The following is a 21,549-nucleotide window of genomic DNA, read 5'->3' as shown; positions in this document are numbered from 1 at the left end:
GTCAACATCATGCAAAACAAAGGCCCTAATCTCTGTACTATCTCTCTAGCTTGTATTTTTTACTTTCTGCCCTCACTGTCATTGTTTTTGTGATGAACAGGGATACCACTACGGGAAGTTGTGTTCGTACATTTTTCAGTTATGCTTCCAGAAGATTGTACATCATGTTGGAGTTCTTGCTCCCTCAGTGATGGTGCTTACCAGTGACTTCTCTCCTTGTTAGTTGCCGTGCTTTTCACACATACTTGCCAGGAATCACACTTCTTAGTTGTGGTACTCATGAACATTTTAGTTATAGAGCTCACTGGGAGCATCACGGTGTTCACACACTGCTTACCAGCAAGGAGGGCTTCCTTCCTGACTGTGCTACACACACATCTTTTGCTGGTGTGCACTGGGGGTTGTACCCCTTTCATTTGTGGTGCTCACATAAACACTTGGTTTTGATGCAATTGGAAATAGTGTATGGCACTGGAGTTCACTGAGAGCAGAGCGGCCTCATGCAAGCAGCTGAGGGTTCTTGATGTGGCAGCACCAAGGATTGAACTCAAGATCTTATGTCCCTCTGAGTTTTAGACCTCTGGGCAAAGATTAGTAAGCAGTGTCTCGATATATTAATACAATAAAGGCATTATTCTAGTTCACGGAAATATAAAAGGAGAGTCCCCGTCAACAGCAGTGGGAGAAAAAATTCAGGGACTCTCTTAGAGTACTAACTGCACTGACCAGTGATTATTTTCTCCCTATTTTATTCTTCCCCTTTGCTTCCTTAACCTTTACATTTTGATTTCACAAATAACTTTATTATTATTATTATTAGTAGTAGTAGTAGTAATAGTAGTATCTGAGCTAAACAATGGAAACAGAAAATTCAACTTTCATGTCCTCCCAAAACATCTCCTTATCAACAACCAAAGTCAGTTAAAATCCGCACTTTATTTTTATTTATTTTTTAAAAATTTTTATTAGTGAGACACCATGAGGTACAGTTGTAGACGTACAAATTTTTGTGCTTGGGTTTCAGTTATACAATGATCGAATACTCATCCCTCCACCAGTGCTCATTTCCCACCACCACAGATCCCAGTATCCCTCCCACCCCCCATCGCCCCCATCCCACCCTGCCTCTGTGGCAGGGCATTCCCTTTGTTCTCTCTCTCCTCTTGGGTGTTGTGGTTTGCAAAAGAGGCATTGAGTGGCAATCATGTTTGGTCTATAGTCTACTTTCCGCATGCTTCTTCCATCCTGGGAGAATCCTCCCAACACCTTATATTTGGTGCTCCCTTCTCTATCTGAGCTCCCCTAGCATGTGTGGCTGGCCTCCAAGTCATGGAGTTAACTTCCTGGTACTAATCTCGACCATTCTTGGGTGTTAGTCTCCTATTTTGTTACTTTATGTTCCCCAGATGAATGCAATCTTTCTATGTCTATCCCTCTCTTTCTGACTCATTTCGCTTAGCATGATACTTTCCATGTAGTACCACTTGTATGTAAATTTTATGACTTCATCTTTTCTAACAGCTACACAGTACTCCATTGTGTAGATGTACCAAAGTTTCTTTAACCAGTCATCTGTTCTCGGGCACTCAGGTTTTTTCCAGATTCTGGCTATTGTAAAGAGTGCTGCAATGAACAAACAAGTGCAGATGTCACTTCGTAAAGTCTGCACTTTAAAACATGTTTATATTTCCTGTAGCAACTACACGTTTGATTAATTCCAACACAAAATATTTACTGACCTCCCAATTCCCATGACGAGTTACAGAAAGTATAGGTATAAACCTGGATCACTTAAGTCACTGGATCATGCTTGTTTTTAAAAACCATCTCACAAAGTCTTGGAATTTCAACTCTGAAATGCATGTAAACGGAATAGAAGGATAGAATGGTAATCAGTCTGAGAAGTTACAGAACTGGTTGATCCTGATAGAGCTTCTATGTTATCATGTTCATTCATTGAACTTGGTGGGTTTCTCAGCATCTTCCCCATTGGTTTTGCTGCGTTCCAGATGTGCTGAGAGTGAATCTTTGTAGTTAGCCTCTCTTACCTCTGCCCCTCACCCTAATCTGAGGGGTTAGGCTTTTTTTTTTCTACCTGTGTTCACCCAATGACAGGAGGTAGGGGTGTGTGCAGAGTGAGGTCTGATGAGTACAACCACTGTATGGCTGGGTGGTTGAGATGTGGAGGTGTTCTTCTGAGAAGATGGTAGAGACTTGGGCATGGAGAGGTATTTTGTATTCACGGAGAGGAAGACTCAGTTGTCACCAAGATACCAGTGCTTCCCAATTTAACCTATAGTTTCAATGCAATTTTAATCAAAACCTCTGGGAATCTTTTTCCATGGATACTGTGAAGTTTGTAAACAAAGGCAAACTGTGGGGGCTGAAGAGATAGCACAGCAGGTAGGGCATTTGCCTTGCATGCAGCCGACCCGGGTTCAATTCCCAGCATCCCATGTGGTCCCCTGAGCACTGCCAGGCGTAATTCCTGAGTGCAGAGCCAGGAGTAAACCCTGGCATCACTGGGTGTGACCGAAAAAGCAAAACAAACAAACAAACAAACAAACAAAAAACAAAGGCAAACTGTGAAGTTTGTAAACAAAGCAACTGTGAAGTTTGTAAACAAAGGCAAATGACTCAGATTACAAACATTGACAAAATGATCTTAAGGGATAACTGAATTAGAGGATTGCTAAAATGCAACTTCGGGGCTTGCTAAAAATCTACAAAGATCAGAGCAATGTGTAACTGGCTGGCAAAACAACAGAAAAACTAAACAATGGAATAGAATAGACAGCCCAGAAATGGATTTACACAAATACAGCCAACTGATCCTTGACAGAGGAGAAAAAAGTCTTTTTCTTTCTTTTAAATTTTATTTTATTACATTATTTTTTTTACACATGGGCCACATCAGGAACTTTTCTGGGTTTGTTCCTGAGTGGTGCTCATGGGTACCATGCGGTATCAGGGATCAAACCCAGACGTCCTGCATACAAAGCTTGCACTCAGCTCGTTGAGTTATCTCAGACTCTGTGACTTTTCAACAGATGACTCTGGAATAACTTGGCATATATATATGCAGAGTCTCCTGCCCCCGTGCCTGACTGTCCTCGCGGGGGCCCCTTGGAGGGGAGCAGGTTGAGTTTCCCTCCCCGCACCAGCCAGGGCTCTGGCAGCCGAAGACCTCCAGAACCAGCCAACACCATGCTGAGACCACTTTCCACATGCATGAAGATACTGGCAGAGGAACAAAGGCATGCGGGTCCCGGGGCTGAGATCTCTATGCCTGCTCAGATCGGGGCTGAGCATCCTCCACCCAGATCCTCCAAATTCCAGTAGGTAGGGGTCACACCCACCAACTGGCCCCCTGGTGCCGTGTAATCCCATCAATGGCCAAGACCCAGAGACTATAAACCCAGCTCCTGGAAGCACGCAGCCGCATTCGCGGCCATGCGACACCTTATTATCTCATTCTTACTTTGGACAAAATGGCAGGCTACCGAATGTAACCTGCCCACATGGCAGAGTCTGGCAAACTCCCCGTGGTGTATCCAATATGCCAAATACCAGTAACAATTATAGGTCTCATTCTCTTAACCCTGGAAGAGCTTCTAATATGGCACTTTTTATTTAAAAAAATCTCAAGGCTAGGATGAAGGAGACGTTACTGGGGCCTGCTTGAGGCAATCGACGAACAACAGGATGGTCGTGATCGTGATATATGCAAGAAAACAAAATCTAGATATAAACCTCATCTCTCTGCTAATTGTAAAGCATTAAGTCTTAAATATAAAGTGAAAAACTGCCAATCTCCTAGAAAATAACATAGGAGAAAACCTAGGTCACTTTGAACATGATAATGGCATTTTAGATATAACTCCAGAGGCTCAATTCATGAAAGAAATCAGTGATAAGCTGGACTTCATTAAAATGTAAAACTTCTTGAAAGCCAGAGAGAAATAACAATAGATAAGACACTTGCCTTGCAAGCTGACAACCAAGTTCCATCCCTGGCACCACATACAGTCCCCTGAGATCTGCTCGGAGTGATTTCTGAGCACAGAGACAGGAGGAGTCCCAGAGTCCCAGAACACCACTGGAGTGGCCCAAAAACAACATGAAAACTTATTCTCTAGGAAAGATAATGTCAAGATAACATAAGACAATTCACAGAGTGGAAGAAATATTTCCAAAATATATATCTGATAAAGGAATATAGTCCTTTTCCAGAACAGATAATATCTTTTATTTGCTGATTTATGTATTGAATTACCATAAGATACACAATTACAAAATAGTTCATCATTGGGTTGGGCTGGAACGATAGCACAGCGGGTAGGGCGTTCGCCTTACAAGCGGCCAACATGGCCGACCCGAGTTGGATTCCTCCGCCCCTCTCGGAGAGCCCGGCAAGCTACCGAGAGTGTTCGATATGCCAGACACAGTAACAACAAAGTCTCCAATGGAGACGTTACTGGGCCCGCTCGAGCAAATCGACGATCAACGGGAGGGCCTTTACCTTACCTTTATTGGGTTTCAGTCATACAATGTTCCAACATCTGTCCTTCACTAGTATACATTTTCTACTACCAATGTCCCCAGTTTCCTTCCCGCCATCATGTTTCCCCCAGCCTGCCTCTATGGTAGACACTTCTCTCTCTCTCTCTCTCTCTCTCTCTCTCTCTCTCTCTCTCTCTCTCTCTCTCTCTCTCTCTCCCCTTTTGTATAATGTGATTTAAAATACAGATACTCAAAGGTTAGCATATATATCCCTTAACTTCCCTTCTGCGCTCAATTCTTGTCCAGAGTGATCATTTCCAACTATCATTGTCATAGTGGTCTTTTCTCTGCCTTAACTGCCTCCCCCAGCTCTGATTCCACCCCTCTATTTGTGGCACGTTTCCAACAATTTACCAGTCCTCCTGGCCCTCGTTTCTACTGTCCTTGGGTATTAGTCTTATACTATATCTTTTCAGATCCCACAGATGAGTGCTATCAGCCTATGTCTGTCCCTCCCCCTCTGACTCATTTCACTCAGCATGATATTCTTCATGTAAAGAACTATATCTTGGGGCTGGAGCGATAGCACAGCAGGCATTTGCCTTGCACACAGCCAACACGGGTTTGATTCCTAGCATCCCATATGGTCCCCTGGGCACTGGCAGGGGTAAATCCTGAGTGCAGAGCCAGGAGTAATCCCTATGCATCGCCAGGTGTGACCAAAAAAGAAAAAAACCCTATATCTTAAACATATAAAACCTGGGGCTGGAGCGATAGCACAGCGGGTAGGGCGTTTGCCTTGCACGCAGCCAACATGGCCGACACAGGTTCGATTCCCAGCACCCCATATGGTCCCCTGAGCACTGCCAGGAGCAACTCCAGAGTGCATGAGTCAGGAGTAGCCCCTGAGCATCGCCGGGTGTGACCCAAAAAGCAAAAAAAAAAAAACAAAAAAAAACACATAAAACCTAAAGAATAGCAAAACAAAAGCCTAATTTAAAAATTAGAGCCAAAGATCTTAATAGACACTTCACCAAAGAATATAAGCAGATAGCAAATAAGTATGTGAAAAGTTTCTCATCCTATTTCATCAGGCAATGCAAAATATAACAGACACATTTTATAATGGCTCAAACCCAGAACACCAGCATCAGAAGCTGAGGAAGAAGTAGTGTCGCAGGAACTCCATTGCTGTTGGGAATGCAAACTGTAAAGTCATATTGATAGTTTGGTGTTTGTTTTTTAATAAAATTAAGCAAACTCTTACCAAAGAACCTAGCAAGCAATAAGCTTACTTTTACCTAAATTTGTTGAAAGCATATCTACACAAAGCCTTGATAGAGATGTTATGTTATCTTTTTGTCATAATTTCCAAAATGTTGGATGTTTTTCCAAGATGTTTTTCAGTTTGGTGGGTGGTTAAATAAATTTCAGTAAGTACAGAGAAGGGGATATCATTCAGAGGGGGGAAAAACTCAATACTATTTAATATGGAGTAAACGAAAATGCATATTAGTAAGAGAAAAAAATCTAAAAATGTTACACACCAAATGAATCCAAGTTGTGACATTATGGCAAACTACACTACACTGTCCTCCCGTTGTTCATCGATTTTGCTCGAGCGGGCCCAGTAACGTCTCCATTGTGAGACTTCTTGTTACTGTGTTTGGCATATTGAATACTCTCGGTAGCTTGCCAGGCTCTCTGAGAGGGGCGGAGGAATCGAACCCGGCTCTGCTGGGCTGGCTGCGTGCAAGGCAAACGCCCTACCGCTGTGCTATGGCAAAGGGAAAAAATATGAAGATCCATGATTACCAGTGTTTAGGGTGGAGGGAAATAAAAAAGCAAATAGGCAGAGTACTGAGAACACTTAACGATGGCTATCGGTCACTATGTATTTGTCCAAACCCATGGAATGTATAACACCAGGAGTAAATGCCAGTGTAACTGATGGGTTCTGAACGATGACAAGTGTCAGTGTGGGTTCATCGATTGGCCAGATGGCAGTGTCCGTTGCTAATGAGGAAGGCCATAAAGTCAGGTAAGGGGCTATCTGGGAAATCATTCTTGGCTCAATTTTGCTGAAAATAATTCTCTCTAAAAAAAGGAAAATGACATTTATGTTAGAAAAATATCTGAGGCACAATACTTGGTTTGTTCCAAAAATAGCAAGTAAAGCCTTGTGGCTTCTTGCTAATTGAAGAGAGGGATGGAAAAAGAGGCACCACTGAGGCAAGCAACTGCCTCTTTTGGGAAGACATTTCAACTGCTTCGGTCTGGGACTGCCGACTGTGCCCCATGATTTGTCTTTGATGCTTGCATTCTGGAATAGAATCATTGATGACTGTGTAAATGAAATGATAAACAATGTACTTCATTTCTAGAGAAATCTTTTAAAATATGCATGGCTCTATCTATTTCCCTGAGTAAAAGCTTAGAGTTTCTAATACTCAGACACTTTTTTTTCTCTTTTTGATGTGTCGGTGATGCAGGAGATCAAATCCACGTCTCATGCTTCACAGGGCAAGTGCTTTACTGCACAACCACTTCTTTCTAGAGATCCAAGACTCTAGATGTTTAGAGTTTATCTTGCCCCTTGAGTGCTATATGGGAAACCTGATCTTGTCCTTCATAAAGTTGGAAGCCCTTGGAGGCGTATTCCAGCAGGCTTGCAACCCCCTCCCCACTCCCCTGTAATTCCTCCACCCCCTTTCCGAAGAGCAGTTCAGCTTGTCTGTAAATGCCATTACCCCTTGAAACTTTCACACCTTAAACATACTTTTATTCTCCCCCTTTTCAAATGCTTTAAGCAGTGTAAGTGTAAAATCAACTACTACAAAGAAACTACCAGATGAATAATAAGACTGAAACTCAATGTATCTTAAATTCATTTAACATAAATGTATTTATCTTAAAGAAATACATTTCTACTAGCACCACATGCTTAGATAAGTAATATTAATTGTTATAGTTATTTTGTAAATGCGAATTCCATTTCTTTCCTGACCACCTATCTTGTTTACATTGAAATTCAGTGACCTGTCTGCTTCCTGGGAGAATTGTATTATCCTAGAATTTGTAGCTAAAGACATTGCATTTTACATTTTGCTTACTGAATTGAATTAGGGTCTTGAATCAGGCATAAACACTGTGGGAGAAATCCTGGTACACTGGGTTGGCAGTTTTGTGCAGGATGCTTAGAATACCGCAGCCCTTAAAATAATTGTATACTCTTCTGGCCTGTTTCCCGGCTTTGCTTGAAAAGGGTCAGAGGACAGGGTGAAAGTAATGACAAGTGAATGCTGAATCCCAATTAGAGGTGTCTTCAAAGGAATAATTAGGCTAGACTTAATAAGGGGGGATTGTGAGAAGAAAGGGCTTTGGGCAAATTAGACAGGGAAGGAAAAGAAGTGAGACAGGGCAATTGGGGGAGAGTAGAGTTGATGAATATTGCAGGAAGTGATTTTTAATCCACTTATCTCAAAAATGACATAAATGTAATGAGACAGATGAATGGGGAGGGATGGCTACTGATCGCAGACTTCTGGGATCCATACTCAGTGCTCATACTCAGGTCTGGGGTTTGAGGATCCTAACTCACTTCCTGTAGGACAGAGTTGTTTTTTGCTGTTTTAGTCAGAAAATACTTAAACTGGGCATACTACACGCACAGTTAGCCATATAGTAACTTTTCACTCATTTTCCTCATCTATAAAATAGGGCATATTATTTTGTTGTCTCCACAAGCAGCCTGGAGGGTAGGTACAGTTAGTGACTTGCTCAAGGCCATACAGCACGCGAAGTCAGAGCTCTGAGTCTTACCTCTGCTTACCTCCTCCGGGAAGGGACAGGGACAAACGGCTCTGTGCACACTTCCTTTATTGCAAACTCTCCCTTCCGACACTACCCTTCAGCTCTTAATTGGAAGAACAGAGCACCTTCCTTGCTTTCTTCGGTCATTCTTCTCTTTTTACCAAAAAGCCCTGGAGGGTAGAAGAGAAAAAGGCCCTTCTGAAACAACGTGCCGATCTCTACCTGGTACAAGCGTCCTGCCTTTCTTCCGCTACTATCAGTATAATTTATTGACAATTCCTTTATTAGACAACTGGGCCTTGTAGGGGCATTCACCGAGTGCTCTGAGTGGAAACGTTTGGCAGAAATGCAAATTTAAGGAAAATTAGAGTGGGGGTGGGGTGGGGCAGGGGTCAAGGGCTTCTGGTCCATGGGAGGGGGGTGTAGAGGAGAGGAATAGCTATACATCTGAACCGCAAACATCAACACTGGAAACATAAGATCCAAACTACAGGCACCAAATTTGAAAGCGTGCCTGTCCAGGTAGGTGGCAGGCTGGCGGGATGCCCAGGGTGTGGGAGGGAACTCGGGGACACCGGCGGCAGGATCTGGATCTGGAACATCACACGCCTAAAACTCAACTATGAATAACATTCTAAATCACGACTCTTCAAGACTAAAAAAAACAAAAACCAACACAAGCATTGACTGACTCGCTACGCGTCGAAGCCGAAAGAGCCCAAAGCATCCCCAGCTCAGTTGTCGATTTGTCCACGGAGCTGAGCGGCCGCGCTCACCCCGCCGCCGCTCTTGCCGGGCGCTGGCCGCGCGGGGGCAGTAGCCCCGCGGAGTGCGGAGGGCGGGCGCCGCGGCTCGGTCATCGTCTGCTCTCGCCTGGCGCGCGGCTCTCGGCCGTGGATTAGCGCAGCTGGGGACGTGGGAGGCCGCGGGCCACGCCCCCGGCCGGCGGCGGCGGCGGCGGCGGCGGCGGCAGTCGGCGCTGCGAGCGGAGCGGCGCGGAGGGCGCCGGCGGCGGCGAGCGGAGGGCCGGGCCGGAGGCTGGGCGCGAGCCGCCGGGGCGCTCCCCTGTGTGCTGCGGGGCGCGGGCACCCCCCGCGGGCCCCTCGGGCGGGCCGGGGGCTCGCGGCTGCTCCGGGAGGCGGGGCGCGCGCTCGGGGCGGGGGACGCCGGCACCATGGCGCTGCGCGCCCGGGCGCTGTACGACTTCAGGTCGGAGAACCCGGGCGAGATCTCGCTGCGGGAGCACGAGCTGCTGAGCCTGTGCAGCGAGCAGGACATCGAGGGCTGGCTCGAGGGCATCAACAGCCGCGGCGACCGGGGCCTCTTCCCGGCCTCGTACGTGCAGGTGATCCGCGCCCCCGAGCCCGGCCCGGCGGGCGACGGGGCCCCCGCCGGCCCGGCCCGCTACGCCAACGTGCCGCCCGGGGGGTTCGAGCCCGCGCCCGCGCCCGCCGCGCCGCCCGCCGCCTTCGCGCCGCCGCCGAGCACCTTCCAGCCGCCGCCCGGCGCGGGCTTCCCGTTCGGCGGGGCCGCCCCGCAGCCGTCGCCGCAGCCGCCCTACGGCGGCTACCAGGCCAGCCAGGGCAGCGACGACGACTGGGACGACGAGTGGGACGACAGCTCCACCGTGGCCGACGAGCCCGGCGCGCTGGGCGGCGGCGCCTACCCGGACCTCGACGGCGCGGCCGGCCGCTACCGCCTGTCCACGCGCTCCGAGCTGTCGCTGGGCTCGCGGGGCGGCGCCGCGCCGCCGCCCCACGCCCACCAGCAGCACCCCCCGGCCGGGGGCGCCAAGAGCTCGGCCACGGTGAGCCGCAACCTCAACCGCTTCTCCACCTTCGTCAAGTCCGGCGGCGAGGCCTTCGTGCTGGGCGAGGCGTCGGGCTTCGTGAAGGACGGCGACAAGCTGTGCGTGGTGCTGGGCCCCTACGGGCCCGAGTGGCAGGAGAACCCCTACCCCTTCCAGTGCACCATCGACGACCCCACCAAGCAGACCAAGTTCAAGGGCATGAAGAGCTACATCTCCTACAAGCTGGTGCCCACGCACACGCAGGTGCCCGTGCACCGGCGCTACAAGCACTTCGACTGGCTGTACGCGCGCCTGGCCGAGAAGTTCCCGGTCATCTCGGTGCCCCACCTGCCCGAGAAGCAGGCCACGGGCCGCTTCGAGGAGGACTTCATCTCCAAGCGCCGCAAGGGCCTCCTCTGGTGGATGAACCACATGGCCAGCCACCCGGTGCTGGCGCAGTGCGACGTCTTCCAGCACTTCCTCACGTGCCCCAGCGGCACCGACGAGAAGGCCTGGAAGCAGGGCAAGCGCAAGGCCGAGAAGGACGAGATGGTGGGCGCCAACTTCTTCCTGACGCTCAGCACGCCGCCCGCCGCCGCCCTCGACCTGCAGGAGGTGGAGAGCAGGATCGACGGCTTCAAGAGCTTCACCAAGAAGATGGACGACAGCGCGCTGCAGCTCAACCACACGGCCAACGAGTTCGCGCGCAAGCAGGTGACGGGCTTCAAGAAGGAGTACCAGAAGGTGGGCCAGTCCTTCCGCGGCCTCAGCCAGGCCTTCGAGCTGGACCAGCAGGCCTTCTCGGCCGGCCTGAACCAGGCCATCGCCTTCACCGGGGACGCCTACGACGCCATCGGCGAGCTCTTCGCCGACCAGCCCAGGCAGGACCTGGACCCCGTCATGGACCTGTTGGCGCTCTACCAGGGCCACCTGGCCAACTTCCCGGACATCATCCACGTGCAGAAAGGTACGCCGGTGTCGGGGGCCCAGCCGGGAGGGTGGGATGCAGGCGAAGGGGTCTGCTTGGCCCTTGGTGGCCTCCCTTTCTGAGGACCACCCCACTAGGGTGGCGGTTCGGGTTCCCTGCACGGAGCCCTGGTGGGCGCCTGGGCCGGCTCCGAGCCTGCGCCCTGCGGGCAGATGGGTTCCCCGCGAGGGGCATTTGCAGCCCACCCCATCTCTGGAGAGCAGGTTCTGACAGTGCTTTGTGGACTGTGCTCTCATTTGACAGTTTGACTTGTGGGGTGGTCGGCCGCGCGGGGAGCTGTGGGCTTGTGTCTTTTGGTGGACGTCGAAGGGTGTGGTGTGTTTGCCACTCATCATGATTCCTTTCCCTGCCACCTCCCGACCACAGCCTCCTGCTCCGATTGGGGAGGCTGGGCGAGCTTCTTCGAGACACCCGTATTCGAAGAACTTCCCCTCTAGGCTTCTTGGTTGGAAACTTTGCAAAAATAGGAAGGAAAGGCTCAGACTCACCTCAAGAATTGAAGTGAATCTTGAAGTTTGCAGCCTGTGCACCCAGTAAAGTGAAGAATGATGTTTCAGGCCAGGCGGAGGACTGGAGCCGGCCGAGTTAGAGCCCCAGGGTGCTGGGTCTGCTCTGCACTGACAGGTGTGACCCGAAAGCGTAGTGGGATTGGCGGGGAGCTGCTTAGCTTTAGGGAAGAGACAGAGAGTCACAGCCCTTGAGTAGTGCGTCTGAGAGGCCTGTCCCAGGTGTCACTGCAAGGTAATCACCCAACTCTCAGTATCACATGAGTGACTATCGGGTCCCTGAGCACTGAATTCGGTAGATGAACTTTATTAAAGGACACATGAGAGCTGGATTGCCTGTCTTTGTAATGCCAGTTGTTAATGCTCTAATTTGCATTCTGATGGGATTTCTTGGAGAGAAGGAAAGGGAAGAGCTGGGGTCTGCGAGGCTGACTGCTGTCCAGTGCAGGAGAGGCTGGGAAGAGGGGGGTCACCGGACGGTAACTTCCTGCTGAGGCGGACACCAAAAGGGTCATCGGTTCTGGGCCTCAGTCTCGAGGCACTTGCTACCTGTCCAGCTGGCTCTGTCCAGTTAGGCGCAACTCTGATCTTCGACTGTGGTTTTCTTCCTGGTATATCGGCCTCCCAGTTCTTTCTGTTCCATGTCCCCACGTGCTGGAACTCTATTCCTTATCAGCATGCAACAGACATTCAGATACAGCAGTCTCGTTTTTCTCCCAGTCTTCTCTCCTTCCCTCCAAGTGTGTCACTAGTCTCTGACTCACCAAGGGGGTGAGGGGTGGAAGGGGAGGATCCTGCAGACACCTGGAACTTGTGCTCACTTCTGTGAAAATGCAGTACCTGAAATAATCTCTGGTTCCAATTTTGGTCCAGAATGGCAACTTCCATGATAATTTACATTTTGTAAAAGATTGAGTTTTATTAAACCACTTTATCTCGGGGGGGGGGGGGCATATAACGGCTGCACAGACATTCCCTATGAACTCGCTCCTGAACCCCTGCCTCCCTCCCCCCCAAAATTGGTGGGTCTTTGATCCTTTGGTGTTGGTCAAACAGACTTTCTGAGCTTTAGAACTTATATTTAATTTCCGTTGTCATGTCAATTTGGATTTGTGCTAGCTCTCTTTTTTTTTTTTTTTTTTGCAAATTTCTGCGTTTATTCAAACTGTTCGGTGAAGACTAAGGCTGCCATCTGCAGCTGCTATAAACTGTCTGGGAGCTGGAGCGATGGTACAGTGGGTAGGGCGTTTACCTTCACACGGCCGACCTGGGTTCGGTTTCCAGCATCCCATCTGGTCCCCCAAGCACCTCCAGGAGTAATTCCTGAGTGTAGAGCCAGGAGTGACCCCTGTGCATCGCCAGGTGTGACCCAAAAAGCTCCCCTCCCCCCCCCCAAAAAAAGTGACTCTGCTGGGGGGGGGGGGGGCAGCACCACATGCACCAGCTTTACTGCCTTTCATACCACACTTGCAGCCTTGCCTGGAGCTCTGCCCTGGAAGCCGTTTGTCAGAAGTAAAGGGTGTTTGATCTGAAGTCGCTTTTGAGTTTCTAACCATGGCTTATTAAGCTCTCTAGTTTTGTCACGTGTTTTCCATCCTAGTTACATTTTCCCCTGTAACTTGGGGTTTGTGAGACATCCTTCATTAAAAGCGTTTCCATTTTGTGATATGAAGACCTGGATTCAATTCCCAGCACTTTCCCCACACCCCCCATAAACGCTGCCAGTTTATGTTTAAGGAGATTCAGGGGCATTGAGCATAGTGGTTAGACACTTTAGAAAGAACACTGCGAATAATTCAGTGTAGTTTGTCTTTGCTGCAGCCCTTCATCCCTAGATGACATTTCTTTAGAATGTGTTGCCATTTTTATTTTTGGGTTTTGGTTTTTGGACCACACCCAGCAATGTTCAGCCCTTACTCCTGACTCTGTGCTCAGGGATCACTCCCAGCAGGCTTGGGGAGCCATTTGGGGTGCCAGAAATTGAACCCGGGCCTGCAGTGTGCAAGGCAAACGTCCCGCGTGCTGTGCTCTCTCTCCGGCCTCTTGCTCTGCAATTTAAAGGTGAAGTGTGTAATGCTTAAAGCTACAAGTATTCATCCAGAACCTGTATGTCAAGCATGCTAGTATTGGAAACTTGGAGGAATATGGATGGGATGAATATCATAAGTCAGACTAAAACTTTTCCGATGTATTTTGTTTAACACCGACCACACCCTCCCCCACCATACTCCCACCCCTGTTTCCACACAGTTGCTCTTGGAATTCACGTTTTATAAGAGCACTTGGGGATTTTGTTTACAGGTGGTTTTTCCCACGAAGGTCTTAAAAGTGAAATTAGATCAAAGGACTTATTGTTCCTAGGAAGAGAACACGCCTCTCCCCAAATAAGCTAAAAATTTTTAGACACGGGCTGGAGTGATAGCACAGTGCATGGGGTGTTGGCCTTGCACGCAGCTGACACGGGTTCAATTCCCAGCATCCCATATGGTCCCCTGAGTACCGCCAGGAGTAATTCCTGAGCAGAGTCAGGAGTAACCCCTGTGCATCGCTGGGTCTGACCCCCCCAAAAAATAAAAAAAAAAAAAACATCTTAGACACGTTAAAAGTCTTTAGCTGTATTTGGTTCAAAGGTTTGAACCAAATACAGCAGGTAAAGATTTTTGAATTATGGAAAAATTTAAAACCTTAATTATTTCACTATTATGTTTGTTGTTGTTTACAGTAAAAGGAAAGCGATGTTGATACTTCTGTATTTTACATGTTCTAACCAGGTAGAATGTGATTAGGAAATGCCTTTTGATTGTGGAAGCATTAGGCCCCTGAGCCTTTTTCAGCTGGCTTCTTAAGCATTCTAGATTTTTTTTTTCATCTGCTGCTCCATGTGCCAGCACTAGTGCCCAGGCATCGAAAGTTTGAGAACCACTGTGACCTGTGCTGTGGAGTGTACAATCTGTGAGCCACCTGTGCCTTTTTATGGTTGGTTTTATGTGAATTAGGGATCACAGTAGTGGTACTTGGGGGGCTGCTCCTGGGTGGAGCTGGAGTAACTGGTGTGGGTGGTGGCAGTGGAGGGGACCGAACCTGCGGCTTCTGCATGTAGAACATGTACTGACCGCACTGCTTTGACTCATCTCCCAGGCCCACATGCGGCATTTAAATTTCAATTAGATGAGATTAAAAATTTGCTCGAGCGGGCCCAGTAACGTCTCCATTGGAGACTTTATTGTTACTGTGTTTGGCATATCGAATACGTCACGGGGAGCTTGCCAGGCTCTGCCGTGCGGGCGAGATACTCTCGGTAGCTTGCCGGGCTCTCGGAGAGGGGCGGAGGAATCGAACTCGGGTCGGCCATGTTGGCCGCTTGTAAGGCGAACGCCCTACCCGCTGTGCTATCACTTCTCTTCCTTGGTCACACTATCTTTGCTTCAGCTGCTTTCCAGCTAGTGGCACTATATTGTACAGTGGAGATAGAGAAATTACTTTCACCACTGAAGGTTGCCTTGGGCAGCTCTGTGCTGGACAGTTGGCCGCAGGGTGACCATCTATCAGCCCTATCAGACATATATCCAGTAGATCGATGGATTTTCACATAGTTTTCACTTGGCCATCTCGTAACTTCCCTTCTTTCTAATTGGCTTTAGTCCTAGGAATTGTGAAGGGAGATGGTACCTCACTTTGGAGATGTCCCCAGGCATCTAAGCATTGAGTAACATTTCTGTGAGAGTGAGGACATCCGTCTGTTTTGCAGCTGCTTTCATATCCATTGAGAAAATGCAACTGGTCTCCGCATGGACATCTGAGGCCAGTGTGGATCTTGCAGCAGAAGAGTGGAAAACCCATCCACTCTTAAATGTGGTACACTGGCATTTCCCTAACTGTGGGTAGTGTGGAAACCATTGCTTAAAACGGATGGTTTCCGTGTAAAGACTCGGTACAGAAGTGAAGAGAGCCATATGGTTCCTTCAGTAACAGAGAATTGTAGATCTCATATTTTTTCATCAACGAGAGACATCTGAGATAAACAGACTTATTTAGGTTGATGGAGTCGAGTGTTGGAAGAAGGCAGTTTGCTGTAACTTGCAGCGCAGAGTCCTTTTGAATTTTACTCATATTTTGCTTTGCTTTTGCTTTGTCTTGGTAGAAGTCCCTTAGTTTCTTTGTTCATCAGCAACTCGTGATTCTCAGTAACCCTGATGAGGCAGTAAGCAGTGTTGATTCATGGAGGGAGTCTTGATTGTTTTCTTTCCTTAAAATGGTAACATTTCATTCCTTGTTTTCTCCATTGGCCCTTATTGTAAAGTCTTACTTTTTCAGGAGTTTGGGGCTGTACTTCGAGTATACTTCACTAACAGTGGTTTAACACAGTCAGGTTTGTTTCCCAGGATAGAATTAATCTCTCCCATAAAGCTAAGTCTGGGTGGTAGTAAATCCTTTTGATTCCAGAGTTTTAGGCTTTACCTCTAGGGGAGTCTTGAGTCTTGAGTGAGAGGGGGAGGTGATGAGAAGTATTGGTTTCATCTTGTTTACGAAGGAGGGAGGTCCTTAAAGGGAAATAGCTTCATTTTATTTCATAAAAAAATTATTTTCTTTGCATTTTGGGTCATGCCCGGTGATGTTCAGGCATTACTCCTGGCTCTGCACTCAGGAATTACTCCTGGCGGTGCTCAGGGCACCCTATGGGATGCTAAGGATCGAACTCAGGTCAACCTCGTGGAAGGCAAATGCCCTACCCATTGTACTACCGCTCTGGCCCCACTAACTTTATTTTAAGGAAAAATTATAAATCATACAAAAATGGGTCATGGGGCCCGAAGTATTGGTCCCTGGCACCCTTTATGGTCCCCTGAAACCTATCAGGAGTGATCCCTGAGCATAGAACAGGGGACAGTCTCCGAGCAGTGCCAGAGACTCACAAATAGCAAAAAGTCACTGTTACCAGGGATTCCGAATGTGTGAAGTCAGGGTCAGAACCAGATCAGCTGGCAGGAGCTGCTTTGTGGTACTCTTCAGTTATGCAGGGTCTACTTCTTCGCTCTCTGAAAGTGGTCCAGATGGAGCCTTCTCTTCTGCAAAAAACCACCCCTGGCCCTAAGGAATGGTATACCAGCCTCTGGCTGATCTGTCTGGCGGGGTTTGGTTTCACCTCTGTGCTTCCCTCACCTTGGGGAGGGTCAGGCCTCTGTCCCTCGGACATTAATTAAAGATAGCCAGTGTCTCTGCAGGGCCCTTAAGGTAAGATGGGGCCACAGCTCAGCGCTTCCTTCTCTGCTCCTTGTTCTCCTGGGGCTGAAAATAGCCCTAACAGAAAGAGGGACCCCAGGCAGACTGAGGAGGAAGAGTCAGAAAAGTGGAACTCATCTGCAGACTCATCTGTGTTTCAAAATCTCTGGGTCTGAAATTGAGCTCTCTCATGTTTTAGTTTCAGCTCTGTCTTACTTGAGCCCTTTTTTTCCTTTCCCCGACTGCCAGCCCTGGTGTGTTTGTAAGATACCAGTTCTGGCTCTGTGCAGGCTGCTTTTCCTTGTGAAAATAGTATTTCCGCTGGAAGGAGGTGGCAGAGTTTCTTGGTTCCAGTGTTCATTGACTGGTACTGACAGTCTCCATCATGAAGCTTGAATGGGGGGGGAGGGGAGGGGTGGGTGGTGGTGGTGGTTCCGCTGCTGCTCATATCACCCAGTCAGTGGCGGGGGTGGGGGCGGGTGGGTGTATTACACTTCTTTTTCAACTGTCCAGTGTTCCTCCGAGCCCCACCAGGAGCCCTGCGGATCAGGCTGATGCCAGCTGGGCTGAAAGGAGGCAGTGACCTTTGTCCTGTCTATACGCTGGATTTGACTGAGTTTTCTACCTCATTAAAGAAGGGTGTCACACTTCTCTGGATCTGTTAGTGCCACTCAACACAATGGTGGGACCCAAACATCTGAGCAGCCCTGTGAGGAGAAGCTGGCGTTCCTTCCCTTCCAAACCTGTCACTTCCTGTGAATTTGGTTTCTTTTCTCTAGGATGCATAGGAATCAATTTTTTGCATTGTCTCAGAGCATCTTTAAATCACTTTTATAACAAGGTAGATTTTGCCTTCTGTTCATGTCACTGTCACTGTGCTCCCGTTGTTCATCAGTTTTGCTTGAGCGGGCCCAGTAATGTCTCCATTGGAGACTTTTGTTGTTACTGTGTCTGGCATATCGAATACGTCATGGGGAACTTGCCAGGCTCTGCCGTGCGAGCGAGATACTCTCGGTAGCTTGCCGGGCTCTCCAAGAGGGGCGGAGGAATCGAACTCGGGTCGGCCATGTTGGCTGCGTGCAAGGCAAACGCCCTACCGCTGTGCTATCGCTCCAGCCCATTCTGTTCGTGAAGTTTCAGTATTTAAATGATTATCACCAGTAAAATTGCAGTCATGCTTGGCTTTGTCTCAAAAACTTGACCCTGGACCCTTTGTCATCTGCCTTCACCAAAACAAAGACCCGGTCCCCCTCTCTGGGAGGGCCCGACAGAACTGTCTGATCCTGGGTGGGTTGATGGAACAGTGACCGAGCCAGCCCGCTGAGAGCTTGTGTGCACCAGTGTGCGGCTGAGGGGCGCTGAGTTGACCTACTCGCCAGAAGAGGGGTGAGGATACATGAAGCCATGAGTTCCTCCACTCCCTCCCCATGCAGTATTCTCTCTGACCAGTGCAGGATCTGGACTAGGGTGAGGATATAAGGGGAGCTTTGACCGGGTCAACCTTCCCTCCACCTCAGTATTCTAATGAGTCTCACTAGGACCGAATATTGCAGCTCTTAGTGGTTCCCACGCGCTTCATTGTAAAAAGTAGAAAGAAGCTGTTGAAATGGGGGCACTCACCTTTCAGACAGTCGGTTATCGCCTGTTACCACCAGAGTTTGTTGACTGGATTGAATCCTGTCACCTATCACCACACCAGAACTTCTGGCAAAACTATAAGAGCTATTAGTTAAATTTAGGGTTTTGGGGTTGCTGCCCCACTTGCATGGGGGAGCAGTGGCCACAGGGCTCTTTCACGGTGGTGTTCATAGAGAAGAATGGATGGGAAATGCCTTCCGCCAGCTCTTCTAACTACTTTTACCCTTGTACACATCCCTAATATTCTTGAGCTTCAGTTCCTGAGAGGTTTGTGATCACCACTTGATAAGCTGATTTTTAAAATCCCCGTTTTCCTGTACTGAAAAGTGCTCACGCGTCTGGTAGACTTGTAGGCCCAGTTTCAGGTGTGTCTTTGCAATGTTATTGGGGCTTGCGGCGTGGGGCTTGGTGGCTGTGGAAACCAGTCGTGGTACAGGCACCATGCAGGTGGACACTGGAGCAGTTCCTGCCCCCCCAGCTGTCCTCAGAGTGCAGGAACTCAGGTGCCTGCCAGCTCCAGCAGCTTCTGTGTGGCTCGAAGGGTGTCCTCAAAGACAGTAATTGTTGGGGGCTGGAGTGATAGCACAGCGGGTAGGGCGTTTGCCTTGCATGCGGCCAACCTGGGTTCGATTCCCAGCATCCCTTATGGTCCCCTGAGCACCGCCAGGAGTAATTCCTGAGTGCAGAACCAGGAATAACCCTTGAGCATCACCAGTGTGACCCAAAAACCAAAAAAAAAAAAAGACAGTAATTATTGTTTTTCCCCACCAACAATGTTTGTTTCACTTTTCCCCTAAGTTATCTTCTTCTCTTAAAAAAGGAAGCAATTTGATGTGCTCTTGTGTGTTTTGCTTGATTCAATCAGAATATCAGCAAGCTGTAGTGTTGCAATGGGCGCAGCCCTTTTCTTAGAACTTTTCCATCTTTCTCTGTGGTTTTACTTGTCCTGATGACTTTTTGTGTTATTACTTAGCAATTAGGGCAACAGTGGTTTGTGAGGAGAGCTGAAATGATGAGGTGTGTTCATAGGGGCCTCTGAAAGGTAAAAGTGATGTTATTCAGTCAGTGTTTACGTGCCCATTGACAATCAAGGGCAAGTCCAGATGCCATTTTGTAAGGCTGAGTGGGTGCGGAGCGCTTCCCTGGTGGAGGTCGCATTCTAGCAGGGTGAGACTCTTGGAAATAGAAGCACCTTAAGTGAATTAAAGTGTTGTAGTGTAGCAGTTGGGGAAGAAAGAAAAGACTAACAGGTGACATAGGGAGTAAGAACGAAGTATGAAAAGAGGCAGGCAGAGCAGGCTTCTTGAGAAGGTGAGCTTTAAGCAGAGCTCTGGAGCCCGTAAGGGAGTTACCCAGACACAGGTAGGTTTTGGGGGGATGGGGCATGAGGGTGGGGTCTCTTCATAATTGCACGTAGCACATCCAGTGATCCTAAAGTCTTGGGGCATTGCCAAAGAATGTGGTCTGATGGTTCAGTGCATGGCCCAGTGGTGTGGCATTCGGGGGCCACCAGAGCCATACGTGCTAGTGCCCAGGGGGCTAGAGTGACATTGAGGGTCAGACTCAGGGCCTCACCCAGGCAAGGCATGTGCTGTGCTGGATGGTCTTCCTGGCCCCTGCAGGGGAAAGCTTTTGAGGCACAAGATACACCGAGGACAAAGGCCCTGGGCTAGGTGTGTGTTGGGCAGCCTGAGGACTGACCGGGCGGTCAGTGATGAGAGCTGTTTCCAGGGCCTCAGCTGTCATTGCCAAGACTTGGAGACTTCAGAGGCGTCTGAGCCAAGGAATGAGCCCTGTCCAGCTGCATGTGTCAGCCGGCTCCGGAATGCTGTGCTGGGAGCGGAAGGGAAGGCAGGTAGAACATCGGAGAGAGGCACGCAGAACCATTTGGGAGCTGCTGAATCCAAGAGAAGTGAGGGTGGCCTCAACCAAGAGAAGGCTCGTGGAGGCCCGGAGCAGGGATCCTCTCAGGATATATTTTCTTCGTTACTATTACATGACTTTTGGACCATACCTGATGGTACTTGGGGCCTGGTCCTGAGTTTGTACTCAGAATTGTTCCTGCTTGTGTTCATGGGGCCATGCTGAGCTGGGGCCTGAACCCTGTTTTCCCATGTGTACTCTAGCTCTTGAAGTTTTGTCCCTAGCCCTCTGGATCTGGTTTATTTTGTTTTGTTTTGAGGCTGTATCTGCTGGTGCTTGGGGCCTGCTCCCAGCTCTGTGCTTGCAGATCTCACGTATCAGGCCCCCAGGCTTTCTCCTGGCACTGCTCAGGAGACCAGAGTTTCAGGTATTGAACCTGGGCCTCCCGCGTGCGCAAAGCACGTGCGCAGCCCCTTGAGCTAGCTCTCCAGCCCCGTGCATTTTAGAGGTAGAAGCAGTAAGATTTCCTGAGGGGGCAGGTGAGCTTCGGGAAGCGGCTCCCTCGTTTCTGGCTGAGCAACAAAATGGCTTTTGTGACAACAGAAAAAGACCTTGAGTCTGATTCTGTCAGATGGGAGACTGCTGCGTCCAGCCCCCTTGTCCACCTTCTGCACCCTCAGACAGTGACGCCGCAGTCCCAGTTCCCTTCCCAGGGGTGTCTGTTGCAGCCCTTTGCTTTCTAAGCCAGCCTCACTGTTGATCAGAGCTCCAGCGCCCTGCAGCAGGTTAGTGAGGGGTGTGGGACTTACGTTGTGCCGTTCATCTGGTGGATGACTGCGCTGTTTTCTCAAAGTAGGCACTCAATAAGCACTTCTTGGCCAACTTCTTCAGAGGGGCACACTCGGGGTGCTTAGAGATGACTCCTGGCTCTGTGCTCAGAGGCCATGACCTGAGGCCTTAGTTCTCCACTTGAGAGTGGAGCCTGTCTGTTTTGTTTAGGGGCCACGCCTAGTGTTTCTCCGAGCTTCCTCCTGGCTCTGTGCTTGCAGATCACTCCTGGTGGGACTCAGGAGATGAGGGGGCACATGTGTTGCTGGGGATCGGACCTGGGTTGGCAGCATGCAAGGTAAATGCAGTCCTTGCTATACTATTATTACTCTGGCCCTCCCCCCCCCTTTTTTTTTAACTTTTCAAGTACACATATGAAGTCATTCTTGTTTTTGGAAACA

The 21,549-nt window shown here is 49.1% G+C and overlaps 2 protein-coding genes across 2 annotated transcripts in view; one reads left to right on the top strand and one right to left on the bottom strand.

Moving 5' to 3' along the window:
- Positions 1 to 6,373: 6,373 nt before the first annotated feature.
- On the bottom strand, positions 6,374 to 9,492 carry LOC130021300 (transcriptional regulatory protein AlgP-like). Its single transcript, XM_056112030.1, has 2 exons — positions 9,093 to 9,492; positions 6,374 to 6,600 (listed from the first exon to the last, which is right to left on the bottom strand). Exons 1-2 carry the CDS (start codon positions 9,490 to 9,492, stop codon positions 6,374 to 6,376), a joined length of 627 nt encoding a protein of 208 aa, XP_055968005.1.
- Positions 9,487 to 21,549, top strand: part of SNX18 (sorting nexin 18) — a 32,970-nt gene continuing 20,907 nt past the window's right edge. The window contains exon 1 of the mRNA XM_056112074.1: positions 9,487 to 11,072. Coding sequence (XP_055968049.1) covers positions 9,491 to 11,072 — 1,582 coding nt within the window. The 5' untranslated portion in view covers positions 9,487 to 9,490. The remainder of the gene's footprint in view (positions 11,073 to 21,549) is intronic.

The sequence above is a fragment of the Sorex fumeus genome, unplaced genomic scaffold, assembly GCF_029834395.1.
Source record: "Sorex fumeus unplaced genomic scaffold, SorFum_2.1 ptg000015l, whole genome shotgun sequence".
Classification (NCBI taxonomy): domain Eukaryota; kingdom Metazoa; phylum Chordata; class Mammalia; order Eulipotyphla; family Soricidae; genus Sorex; species Sorex fumeus.
The sequence above is the reverse complement of the archived record's forward strand: the minus strand, read 5'-3'. Positions and strand labels throughout refer to the sequence as shown.

Excerpts from the sequence above, each read along its gene's own strand:
- LOC130021300 (XM_056112030.1), bottom strand. The coding sequence starts at position 9,492 with ATGGTGCCGGCGTCCCCCGCCCCGAGCGCGCGCCCCGCCTCCCGGAGC. Across the intron at positions 6,601-9,092 it reads CCGGCAAGAGCGGCGGCGGG|AGAGAATTATTTTCAGCAAA; the intron begins GTGAGCGCGGCC and ends TCCTTTTTTTAG.